This window comes from Amaranthus tricolor, chromosome 1 (genome assembly GCF_026212465.1).
Source record: "Amaranthus tricolor cultivar Red isolate AtriRed21 chromosome 1, ASM2621246v1, whole genome shotgun sequence".
Classification (NCBI taxonomy): domain Eukaryota; kingdom Viridiplantae; phylum Streptophyta; class Magnoliopsida; order Caryophyllales; family Amaranthaceae; genus Amaranthus; species Amaranthus tricolor.
This window is the reverse complement of record NC_080047.1, coordinates 40,372,452-40,385,421: the sequence shown is the minus strand read 5'-3', so window position 1 is coordinate 40,385,421 and position 12,970 is coordinate 40,372,452. Positions and strand designations below refer to the sequence as shown.

General features: G+C 37.4%; 1 protein-coding gene across 1 annotated transcript; it reads right to left on the bottom strand.

Annotated features, from left to right (window-relative positions):
- Positions 1–1,917: 1,917 nt before the first annotated feature.
- On the bottom strand, positions 1,918–6,303 carry LOC130814848 (uncharacterized). The gene is made up of 3 exons (XM_057681090.1): positions 5,260–6,303; positions 2,386–2,465; positions 1,918–2,296 (listed from the first exon to the last, which is right to left on the bottom strand). The coding sequence occupies exons 1-3, from the start codon at positions 6,136–6,138 to the stop codon at positions 2,203–2,205; spliced, it is 1,053 nt and encodes a 350-aa protein (XP_057537073.1). The 5' UTR covers positions 6,139–6,303; the 3' UTR covers positions 1,918–2,202.
- Positions 6,304–12,970: the final 6,667 nt, after the last annotated feature.

The window sequence follows — 12,970 nt, the reverse complement described above, 5'->3', positions numbered from 1 at the left end:
TTTGATGGTTTTACGCTATTATTAGTGAAAATTAAAAACAATTTGTGATTGAATAAAAGCGTCACATAACTATAGATAATGAAGTCAATAAACGTCACAATATTGCAGATAGTGACAATATAATGTGTCGCAAAAACATTTAGTGATGGAAAAAAGTGTCGCTAATATAAATAGTGACTGAATAATGAATGCAAAAAGTGATACAAATGTAGATAACGACGTTTATAATTGCCGTAAGAAGACAAATAGTAATGCCATATAGCGTCATAAAAAGACAAATATTGGCTTAAATGTGTCTTATAAAGACAAATAGTAACACTACATGTGTCACTATTCGACAATTAATGACACTACAAGTGTCGCTAATTGACAAATCGCGACATCTAAAAGCGTCGTAAAATGATATATTGAAATTTAAAAATTGGCGCAAGATGACAAATAGTAACGTAAATAAGCATCGCAAATGTAAATTTTGACACTAGAAGCGTCGCAAAAAGAAACAAAAAATGACATTAAAAAGCGTCCTAATTGGTGAAACTTGCGAAGCTTTTTGAAGTGTTAGTAAATCGTGACAATGAAAATCCCGACACTTTTTGAAGCGTCGTTAAGCTATATTGCGTCGCGTTAAAGCGTCGCAAAATGTTAAAAGAACGTTACAAATGCCTTTTTTTCTTGTAGTGGTTTTATACTTGGTATCTTGAAATGATATCAAACATGATCAACAACAATGTACGTAGTTACAAGGCCTATTTGTAATTGTACTTTATATGTTTCATTATGTTGACTGTGACTTCCATATTTTGCAGTTTAATAATATACAGAGGATATCGTTTGAAGAAGAAAATTTTGTTGAGACACTACAGCAAGCTAAACTAGCACTCCAACAATTTCTTTAGCTACATAATGAAAATATAAAGATACGTGAACACTGAAAGTTAAATATAGACGACCATAATGAAATTTCATTTAACTACATAATGAAGCACAAGCACAACCACAACCACAATTCATTTATTTGAAATATTAATTGTTTCCTTTGATTTAAAATTTGAGAAATTCCACATAGTAACATCTAGTTTTTATAAAACGCCAGTGGTAACATTTTTATAAGATTTTTCCACATGATAGCATCCATTTTATGCACTGCCGTAGCATTTTCCGTTAAATTTTTGTTAATTTCTGTTTAATTCATTATTTTGTAAGATTTTTCCACATGGTAACATCCAATTTTTACTCTCAAATGTTTAATTCATCATTTTAACTTTTAATTCACCGATTAATTTATCAACGCCCTTAAATGTTGTAACAATTTTATTTTCATTCAAATTATTAGCATTATTATAAAGTTCAAAAAGTACATTACGAACACTAATAGATAATTCAAAAGGCGCGTTTTATAAGCTTAAAAGGTACATTTCACAAATTCAAAAGGTGCATTCCAAGCACTAATACATATATTACAACATTTAAGGGCGTAGATAAATTAGTCGGTGAATTAAACGTTAAAATGGTGAATTAAATATTTGATAACAAAAACTGGATACTACCATGTGGAAAAATCTTACAAAATGATGAATTAAACAGAAATTAACAAGAATTTTACGTAAAATGCTACGACAGTTAGATAGTGCATAAAATGGATGCTACCATTAGCGTTTCATGGAAATTGAATGTTACCATGTGAAATTTCCCTTAAAATTTTAAATTAAAATGGATTTCCTGAGGGAGCGCGCAACTAGTCATCGTAAAATACCACCTCTCAAAATGATTATACATTAAAATAAATAAATTAAAAAAATGAAATAATCGAGAAAAAAAACAAGCATGACCATTTATAACCATTAAACTTGCAAGAGAATATCTAGCAAAATTAATTTTAACTTTCCGTTACAATTTCAACCATTTAATACCCGACAATTAAACAGACTGCAAATGCCGCACTCAATATATATATAGAAACAAACAAAAGAGCAGAATTGTTGTTGAACAAATACAAGGAAAACCCTTCATCACTTCGAAGTACAAATCTTGTTAAATGAAGACAAAGATTCATGTGGCTATTTTCACAATAATCAAACAGATAATCCAGCCACTTCAACAAATATCATTCATGGCTAAACGTAAACAACAATAGCGAATAGCAAATACCGTGTGTTAAACAAGGAAGAAATAGTAAAGGAATGAATATCCTTAGTCGAGTTGTTAAAGACCGAATCCAAAGATTGCTCGGATTTTGTGGAAAATAAGATCTCGCCAACCTCTCTCGGTGTTCTCAACCACAGTTTCATTTCCGTATCTACATAAAACAAGAAAGCGCGGTTAATAATCATTCTAAATCTTTTTAGCGTACCGAAGACATTATTAACTTAACCCAACACAACAAACCTGTCTTCCTCTGGAACATCAGTTTGCACCAACTTGACAATGGTAACACCAGCTTCTGGTTCCTCAAATGTCAGTTTAACCTGAACAAACCAACAACCAATAGTAAGTAATGGATTAAAACACATACAAAAGCACGCAACAAGCAAACACTTCTCACTAGATAATACAACATTTCCTCAGCACCTTTTAACAAAGGTCTACAAACGCTACTCACAGCATAACACAACAGTTCCTCAGCATCTTGTAACCACGATCAGATTTGGGGAAACAATTGTATATCCGTCCAATACCAAAAACAACCCTTCTGAGTTTATGAGCTAGAAAATACAATTGCAAGTGCGTTGGCGAAATGGTCGCGGTGTCACAGAAAATTGCTATCGAAAAGTAACACCGCAAATCTCAAGTTTATAAGTGTTTTTTGTTGTTAAACTACTATTATTCTCCATTACAAAGCTCAGAGCTATTATAATTGCACTATATATGGTACTTTTAATGTTTAATAAATCAATCTATAAGTTAATAATTTATTTAGGGTTTAACATTATATATTCCTATGAGTAGTGGGATATACCAAGTATAATGAAGATGAAAATTTTAAATAAAAAACTAATATTTTACATGATTTGTAATAATCAAAGTTGGAGATCGTTAGAACTTATCCTACAAATAAGGAAGATTTTTAAAAAATTTCTATAACCTCTTCTCAACATATGAGGTTGTAACTTTGAATTATCAGATACAAGTTATGTGATGGTCAGAGGCATTTTGGCCGAATAAATTCATTCGCGGTTATGTGTCGCGACAACTCTCAAACACATTACATAAAGGCCGTTACATAATGTAACGGCTAAGTTTTTATTCCATGGCTTCGGGTCATGTTTCTATCAGTATCTCTATAGGTAGAACTATTGCATTAATTCTTTAAAAACATTTATTATTTCTTTTGGGAAGAAAAAAAATATACAATGCACAAAGAGACCTTGATGCTAGTGGATAACATAATCAATTAGGATAACTAAACAAATTGATGGTTTGTATTAAAGCATACTTGAAATAAAAAGTATTCAGCCTACCCTCTATTCTAATCCTCTTCACAAACAATATTCATCAATGTATTCAACATGCAAAAACACTAAAGTGGCCTAGCTCTCCAAGTTTAGATCAATCCTCTCTCGACCGAACGAGACATGGTGTAAACTTCAAGACTTTCACACATAAGAAACATCACGCTGAACCAATACCTAATAATAAAACATTAAGTAGCGCAATTTATTCAAGCAAAGTAGTTGATAAGTGTCAAGCCAAGCATTACATCTTCCCTAATACTGATAAAGTTCGACCACCTATAGATGAAGTAATATTATTTTGTTCCACTAATTGAAGCAAACTTGTTTCTCAAATCCCACAAGAGTCATGACTTATTTGCTCAACCTATATATTGATCCAAAACCATTTTATAAGAGAGTAAGAGTGGTAGGATCTACTTACCTAAAAACAATTCAGCACAATGTTAAGGCTTAAGCAATATATATATACTTCCTCCTATTCTTTTCATTTGTCCCATTTCTCATTTCACATGATTTGCTAATTGCCTCGTGAATCGAAAAAAAGTAAATTATGGTCGATTTTAGGTTATTTTTAAATCATTTTAAGCGAATCGAAAATCCAAAAGCGAACTAACTAGCAAAGTATGTTTCACTGTTCACAACTTTACAGCTATGACACATTATAGATATGATTTTTGTCTATTACATCAACCAAGAGAATGCATCAAATTTCAGAATCACAAAACCACATACTCAATAACAACTCACTAAAGGCTCACGGCTCACCTCATATTCCATCCTCAACATTGATAACCCTCATCTATACAGTTCCCTTTAAAATGTAACATCCTTTTCATTAGCAAGCCTAATTTTTGTTCCACTAATTTTCTCAATTTAGTTGTCATATATCCTACACACCTAACTAGATAAACCTATGTCCTCCATATGGAAACTACCAACAACACAATAAACTTGCTTAGATCTCGAAAACAATTCTCAAATATAGCCGGTGTTTTCAGGAAAAGTATTTCCTTGTAACTCAATGCTATACCACCTCGTAAAAAAGTCTAGAACAACATTCACTTAAACCCTCTACTCGTTTACATTCCTTATCAACTTATAGCTGATGTATACAATATCCTCATCTGTAAGTATTCTGCCGATACCTAAACTCGATAATCATTACATGTATCCCATTCACCATCGAATCACATGAAGTTCTATGTAATGACAAGCCCCAAAGGAAATTGATGACCAAAATCTTAGTTACATGCTTAAATCAACACCGCTCGAGCAGCCCTTTAGGGTGTTTTTGGATGGAAGAAAATGGAGAGGAAGGAAAAGGAGAGATTTGGAGGGATGATAGATCCCTTGTTTGAATAACAAAATGAAAGGGAATGGATTTGGAGGGGAAGGATTTGGAGGATTGGATAGAAGATTTTTGTTATCAATCTTTCCGGAAAGATTTGATGGGAAAACTCTATCTCCCTTCCTTTCCCTTCCCTTCCCTTCCCTCCTCTAAACAAACAAGTGCTACTTTCCTTTCCTTTTCCTTTCCCTTCCTTTACCTTCCCTCCCTTCCCCTTCCTTTCCTTTCTTCTCTCCAAAATTGCTATCCAAACATAGTGTTAAGGAGAGGTCAAATGTACGCACCCTCGCGCTTGCAATAGCAAAGAGGCCATCAATGTACAAAAGCAACAAACTCAATTACAGAGAAATAAAACATCAACAACAGAAATGAATGTATTACATGATTCACAAATCACAATATTCACAAACCCAAAAACATCAAAGAAAAATAAAACATTGCATAAGATAAACTCATTACCGTAGAGAAAACACCATCAGGCCAATTACCAAACCTCCATTTCTGAACAATCAATTTCCCTTCCTGCAAATCCACATTAGTCCCATTAACTGACCCATTAAAAATACTAAATTCACCACCCACTTCCTTACTTATCTTAGCATTACTCTGAGTAAAACCTTTCCATCTATTCTCATCCATCAAAATCTCATACAAATCAACCGCCCTACACCTAAACTTCTCGCTCAACTTTATTGTCCTAAACCCTTTTCTATCCTCGCTCTTCGCCTCCTTCTTCACAACCTTTTTTGCCGACGATTCCGTAGCTGCTGCCTCTTTCTGGGTCCCACCACTACTCTTCACAGACAATTTCTTAGTCTCAATCTCGTCCTTACAAGGCCCTCCTTTAGCCATAGTTTTCACATACTCCCTAATTCTCTCCAGAATCAAACCCTTACCTTTTTCCATAAACGCTTCCTTAATCCTCTTTCCAATCGGACCCTCATCAGAAAACGTGATTTTAACATCTGGGTCTTCATCAGCGTTTTCATCGGAAATATATGGAATCTCAACTTTACCATCAGATTTAAGGATTGAGTCACCATTTTCATCCTTGGCTTCACCTTCCCAAGAAAGTGAAAGGGAAAGTTCATACCCAGGTATGATTTTACCCTTGCGAATGTTAACATAAGCTTCACCGTCGATTTTGTCGATTTTTTTCGTTTTGATGAAGAGATTTCCTTCACCAGAAAGAATAGGGAGTGAAGAAAGGGAATTGGAGAGGTGGGTTTTGGACCATTCAAAACAATCGGTTTCAGCCCAGTGCCAATTGTGGACATTGGTACCATCAGGACGGTCTTCTACTATCCATCTTTTGTCTCCTTCGCCGTATTTCGCCATTTCAGATGAAGAGCAGATGGAAAATACCAGCTACAGACTAAAGTTAATGCGAAAGTATGGAAATGGTGAGATTGAGGCGGAAGAAAAGAAAAGGGGGAGAATAGAGAAGTCTGGAGGGTTCTGGTTTATAGAAGATTCTAGAATGTGGGAGAGGAATGCGGAAACCAGACAGGACCAGTCTTGAATCCTGAGTCTTGAGAAAATTTGAAAAAAATAAGATTATTTAATAACTTTATTTCAAAAATAAGTTTGGGAAAAACTTTATTCTCAAAATAAGCGTCCGTACATCCATACCTAGACTTGGTACAATCTCGCTCTTACTAACAACGAAATAAAGCAAATGGTCAAAAATTGAGTCAAGCCTCAAGTCGCTGTTAGTAACAGCGACATTAAGGTTGACTGGTCAAACCTTAATGTCGCTGTTACTAACAACGACTTGAGGCTTGACTGGTCAAACGTTATTGTCGCTGGTACTAACAACGACTTAAAGCTGACTGGTTTGACTTTTATTGACTTTCTTGTATGAATTAAACTAGCCGTTGTTAAATTGAAAAATAGCCGTTATGAGGTTGAAAATAGCCGTTGTAATTATGTTCTATATACCTCCACCATTTCCCTACTTCATTGTATCAAATCTACATCATTCTTGTTCTAGTTAATCAATTTTTAAAGGTGACATAAGGTATTATGTTAGTGTTATTCTCAATTTATAAAATGTTAATATTATTCTTGAATGTTTACTTACGTTACTATATCATATGTGTTCCGTAGATGTCACAGGAGCATTCTATTGAAGAGCTTTGTGATTGTGGTTATGAAGTTGAGATTAATACAGATTGGATCGACTTCAATCCTGGGCGTGATTTTGTTGCTTGTCCTTTTTACTTGGTTGAAGGAGTAGGATGCACATACTTTAGATGGATTGCTTCGGAGGGTACCAAATGCTAGAGAGATTTAATAATAAGGCTTGAAAAAGAAAAACAAGAGCTTAAAGATGAGGTATTTAATCTCAAGAGACAAATAGATGATATGGCACAACGGAAAGAAGATACTGAAAGGATTATGAGAAAGTTTAAGAAGCAATCTTAGTTAGTGGTTTAAGTTTATGGATGAACTATGTAATTTGATATGGATTCGTTAAAAATGAATGAAATTGTTGTTGAATTTTCGAGAGCATTTTCCCTATATGAATATGAATGTTTGTTTGTTTTTGATTAAATTCATACTGCATTCTTGGAGGAATGATTCATCGCCAAAAACTCTGAGTATCTAACATCATTTCATTCATAATAAACGTGTGATAATACGATAAAAATATATACATCTACATATATATTACAAATTATACACAAAAGTTCAAATGTTACAAATGTTCAATATGTACAAATGTTCAATATATACTTAATGTCACTAATGTTCAATATATACAAACAATATTCTAATGCTAATCCTCCTCCTGTACCCTGTCTAACTGTGACGGTTTACGACGCCTCCTACGATAGTAAGAGGCCGTCGCATGACGCTCGGGTAGGGGAGGTGATTGATACTGTGATGATGTAGCACCCTGTGAGGACCCGGCACCATAGTCGGGGCATGTTAAGTCTACCTCCTCAAGATGAACGTCGGCATGATGAGGAGATGACCCGTACTCGTCCATGGTGGTGTCGGGCACAGCGACTTCTGGAATGAAGTCCTAAAACTGTGTCCCTAGAAGTATGCCTTGGGCAATCTCTCGTACAGGCTCTTCTTGGGTGGGGCTGATGACTGATGCAATGCCCTGTGCCTGCATTAAGACTTAAGTATTAATAAAATGTATAACATGTAAGTTCTATGGATAATAATCAACGTTGAAGAATACTTACAAACTGTGTCATCGTCGGTGCTGCGAGAGCGTATTGGGCTGCCGCGATGATACCTCGTGGTGTCATCCATCAACGAGTGATGGAGAGGAACCACGGCATGTAATCCGCCGAAGTAGGTGCGCCTACAGCCTCGATCGGCGCACCTTGGGCCAGCAGCTTTAGCATGTGCTCCCAACGAGCGACATGGCGCATGTTGATCTCGAGCCAGTTCTTGGGCTCCCGACCCTTGCGTGAGTTGTGATGGAGCTCTGCCTCTGTGTCACATGGCGGCGGGATGCCCTGTACCATCCCAAATTGGCACAGTACGCGCTCAGGGAGATGCACTTCGACTATGTCGAAGCAAATCAGAGGTACAGATGCTCTCCACGCCCCTAACAATATGCTTGAGTGCGGAGGCAATGCCGCTTATGCCTCAGCGGGGTAAGGGTCCCATCAAAACTACATGTGAAAATGCAATTAATAAATTACGCAATGTGATAGTTACAAGACAAGTTATACTGAAGTTTTTACCTGGTCAGCTCGTAGTAGATCGAGTTGATCGCGGTAAAACCCCACACCCGATCCTGTGTGGGTCCTTGTGCGTCTTTCAAAGGACCACCGCGATCCATATGCACATGTGGGGGTGGAAGAATTGGTGGCGCAAATGCACCACGTCCCACACTCCTCATCGGTTGACCAATGAGAATGTGCTCCCACGCCCAAAGTTATGAATTACAGATATAAGTAAGTAAACGAAACACAAACATTTAATACAAGAAATAAAGCGGTAACATGTAAAGTTAGTATTCCCTGCAGAATAATCAGGGGCCCAGTGATCTCCTTCACGTTATTCTATGAAGCTTCATAAAGTCTCCTATACAGATAAGCTAGGGCTGCGGAACCCCAGCTATACCCGGAGATGACCTCCCATGGCGCATCAATCAACGTCAAGTACAATAGTTGTACCCTGTTGCCAGTCTTGTCGGAGAACAATACAGCACCAATCAGATATAAGAGATACGCCCTAGCGTATCTCTCAACGGTAACCTCATCAGCACCTTCAGGGAGGTGCGAGAAGTTCTGCGCAAGCCATGTTACGCGCAGACTACTCCCTTTGGCTACCTCTGCAGGGGGTCGGACTCCTAATAATCTATGCACTTTGTCTTGCCAACTTTCGAGTTGGCGTCCAACGGTGCACACGGCATGTCCCTCGATGTGAAGCCGTGTAAGCACAGCTACGTCAAGTAAAGTGACAGTAGCCTCACCTAGAGGTAGGTGGAAGGTATGGGTCTCCTAGCGCCACCGCTCGACTAAAGCCGTGACTAGTGCCCGATCGACTCTCTCATACGCGATGAGGTGGAAGTCATACAACCTCGCTCGCTGAAGGTACGGGATGATCCGTGCGTCAATGGCCCACGGAGCAGAGTCGGGATGCCTGGTGTATATGGTCTTTGTGTCGAATACCTGAACGCAAAGATTATATTAGCATAAAGTTAAAGTATTAAGGCATATACATTCAAAAAACTAAGTTGACTAACCTGGACATCCCATAGTACACTGCTCCTGTGATCCGCCTGCATCGTAAGCACACTAGGGTCGCGAGGGCCTGGAGCAACTGGATCCATCTCTACTGCAATTCAACAATAACTAAGCGTTATTTATTGTAAAAATACTTAAGAATTACTAATTTTGTTTACTTATGTTATTTATTTGTTTCAAAGTCTTTATGTTTATATACTCAAATACAGATACTGTTTACCTTGACGTGCAAGTTCTAGTGTTGTGACCGTCACTACTACACCGTCGACAAGCGTTGCGTCTCCGCGATCCTTCTTCTATCTCGTTGCTGATCCTCCTCGACTTAGGTCTTCCTAGTCCACGAATGTGTTCTAGATCGTGTATCACCTCAACACCGTTGTATTGAGGCCATGACCTCTTATCAATCAACGACAAGAATATGGATTCATATGTATTCACATAGCTCTGAGTCGTGTAGCAGGAGTCCACAAAACGCTCATACGATAAGTGTCGTTTAATACAAACGGCAAGAACATGAGAACAAGGTAAGTGATATATGGAGGGTTTGTTACAAGTGCATTTCATCTCTCTCATATCCACACTTTGTATTTTACCACCCTTGGCGGATCCTCTATTACCACATCCAGTCTTAACTTGAAAAAGGCCTCGTCTGTAGTCAAATGCGACGATCTCATGGTAGTTTGCCTTCTCAGTGTTACGGGTGATAATTCTTATGGCATGTGAAGTGTACTTATTTCCCCCAATTAGCCATGCATTTGCATTCTCGCGTCTTTTAACAAAATAATCATTAACACGATAGAAGGTGAACTCCACAAGAGTAGTTATAGGCAAGAAACCTACACCCTTTATCACGTTATTGAATACTTCTGCTAAGTTGGTATTAGTAACACCATACCTATACCCTCCATCATGACATATTGACCATTTACACATATCACCAACTTGATCAATCCAAAAAAGAGCTTCTCGATTAGCAACACCAATGGCCTTCAATCCCTCGATGACCTTATGTGGTTGTCTTTGCTCTGCAGTCCTTCCATACATCTTCTTCAACTTCACATTACCCATTTGACGGTTGAAGTTACTTAACAAATGCCGCAAGCAAAACCTATGATGGGCATTCGGAGGTTGCTAGAATGCCCGCATGTCTATCGGAAATAACACATAAACCTGGACTATGCATCACATGCTTACGAACACACGCCATAAACCAAGACCACGCGGCTATGCATTCTTTCTCGACCAAAGCAAAGGCAAGCGGGAAGATTCCCTTGTTCCCATCTTGAGCAATCGCAGTTAACAATGTATGGCGATACTTACCATACAAATGTGTTCCGTCAATGGCAATAAGAAGTTTGCAATACTTGAACCCCTCAATACTAGGTTTAAAAGCCCAGAACACACGTTGGAAAGTTCTAATATTAGGATGGACGTACACACCAACATCATTATCTTCCTTAAAGAACCACTCAACTACAGTCCCGGGGTTAGAAACTTGCAATGCTTTCAAGAAGCGTGGAAGAAGAGGATAAGAATCTTCCCATGTACCATAGATGGAGAGAAGGGCTTGCTGTTTAGCACACCATGCCCGCTTATAGGTCACTTCGACACCAAATTGGTCTTTCACCATTTGTCGCACCACAGAGACCTTAATTGATGGGTCTTCAGCAACACAATTTCTAATAAGATTGTTAATCACGGAAGATGTCAAATGAATGTGTCCAGCTGACACATTTTCAGTACTTAATACACAACCCCCATGCTTCCCCTTATATGTAACAATCTCCCATGAAGGTGAATAGGAGCTCTTCCTAGCCCTAAGCCTCCAACCACACCCTCTCTTACACTTCAAGGTGAGCACGGTTTGATTTGAAGTCTCAGTTCGGTACTCAACGTTCCTACGAATATGATACAATCTAACAGCGTCCAACAAGGCATCCTTGTTATCAAACATCATACCCTTTTGAAACTCTCCTTCATCGGTGTAGGTTGTATCACATGCCCAAGACCTCCAAGATTTGTCCTCAACGTGTTCATCTAGAGGGGGAACTAGTGCATAAGGTGTAGGAGCAATGATTGTTGGAATGTTGCCTAAGCTCATGTCATTAGCTAGAGCCTCCTCGTCAACACCCACATCGTCCTCAGAAGGAGCTTCTACGAATTCATTACTCTCACTATTAACATCACCCTAAGGCTCATTTGTATCTTCTAAGTTAATAGTATCATCATTTGTGACTTGAAATTGAAGTTGATTGGGTTCATTAGAAGGATAAGAGGAAGATGGCATAAAGGGATTTTGGGTTTCTTGGGTAGGGAAGGGCGTATGAGAAGGAGCAGAAGAAGTTACATTCAGGAATTCATTTGTTTCCATAACATTAACATCTTGATTCCCTAGGGGGTACCTTTTCTACATATAACTCTAAAGAAGGAATAGAGGTTTGAATACTCCCACATTGCATCTATAGCCTCCTCATCCTCAACCAGAAAAGATAACAAATCTCCACTCATATTGTACTTAAAACTTACATTAACAGTACTTCTTGTAGTGTCAATGTCAATCTTAGAGCATATAAAATGTTTAAATTCATTCAAATCCATGTTTGAGTTGCACGCAAACAGTTTACGTCTTCCCCCAACATACTTAATATTGTTACTACTTGATCGAATTGAACCATTCCAAAAGCATACAACAGTCACACGAAATGAAGCCATTTCTACAACAATACGTTCAAAATCAACATCACCATCAAGTTCAAAAACATATACTACATAACAACATTGATTAAATTTAGATTTTGCATTCAAACATTCTCTACATTAAACTTAAATTTAGGGTTCCCATTCAAACATTCTCTACATTAAACTCAAACATCTTCCACATTAACTAAAAATTTATAATAAAAATGTACTTTAATAGGCTGTAGATCAACAAGAAGTTCTAAATTTCAAGTTTAAGAACCTGCATTTAAGTGAAAATTCATGACCAAGTTGTGAACCCTAATTTTCGGAAATGGAAAAAAACACAAAAAAATAGTACCTTAAGTGAACTTAGGTAGATGACAAAACTAATTAGTAGTACAAACTTGAAATTTGATGAGATTAATTGAAGGATTGAAGTTGATTTTAATGGTGGAAAAAAGAGGGAGATCTCGTAGGTTGGAATGAAGAAGTAAACTGAAATGACGAAGAAGAAGGAGGACTGGAAACTTAACTCGCAATAAGTCGCTGTTAGTAACAGCGACTTAAGGAGTTGACTCAACTCCTTAAGTCGCTGTTACTAACAGCGAACTTAAGCTTTACTATTTTTTTTTTACTTCGCTGTTAATAAGTGCGACTTATACTAAACCTAGGTTTTGATGTACGAACGCTTATTTTGGGAATAAAATTTTTCCGAAGCTTGTTTATGGAATAAAGTTGTAAAATAATCTTATTTTTTTTCAAATTTTCGAGTC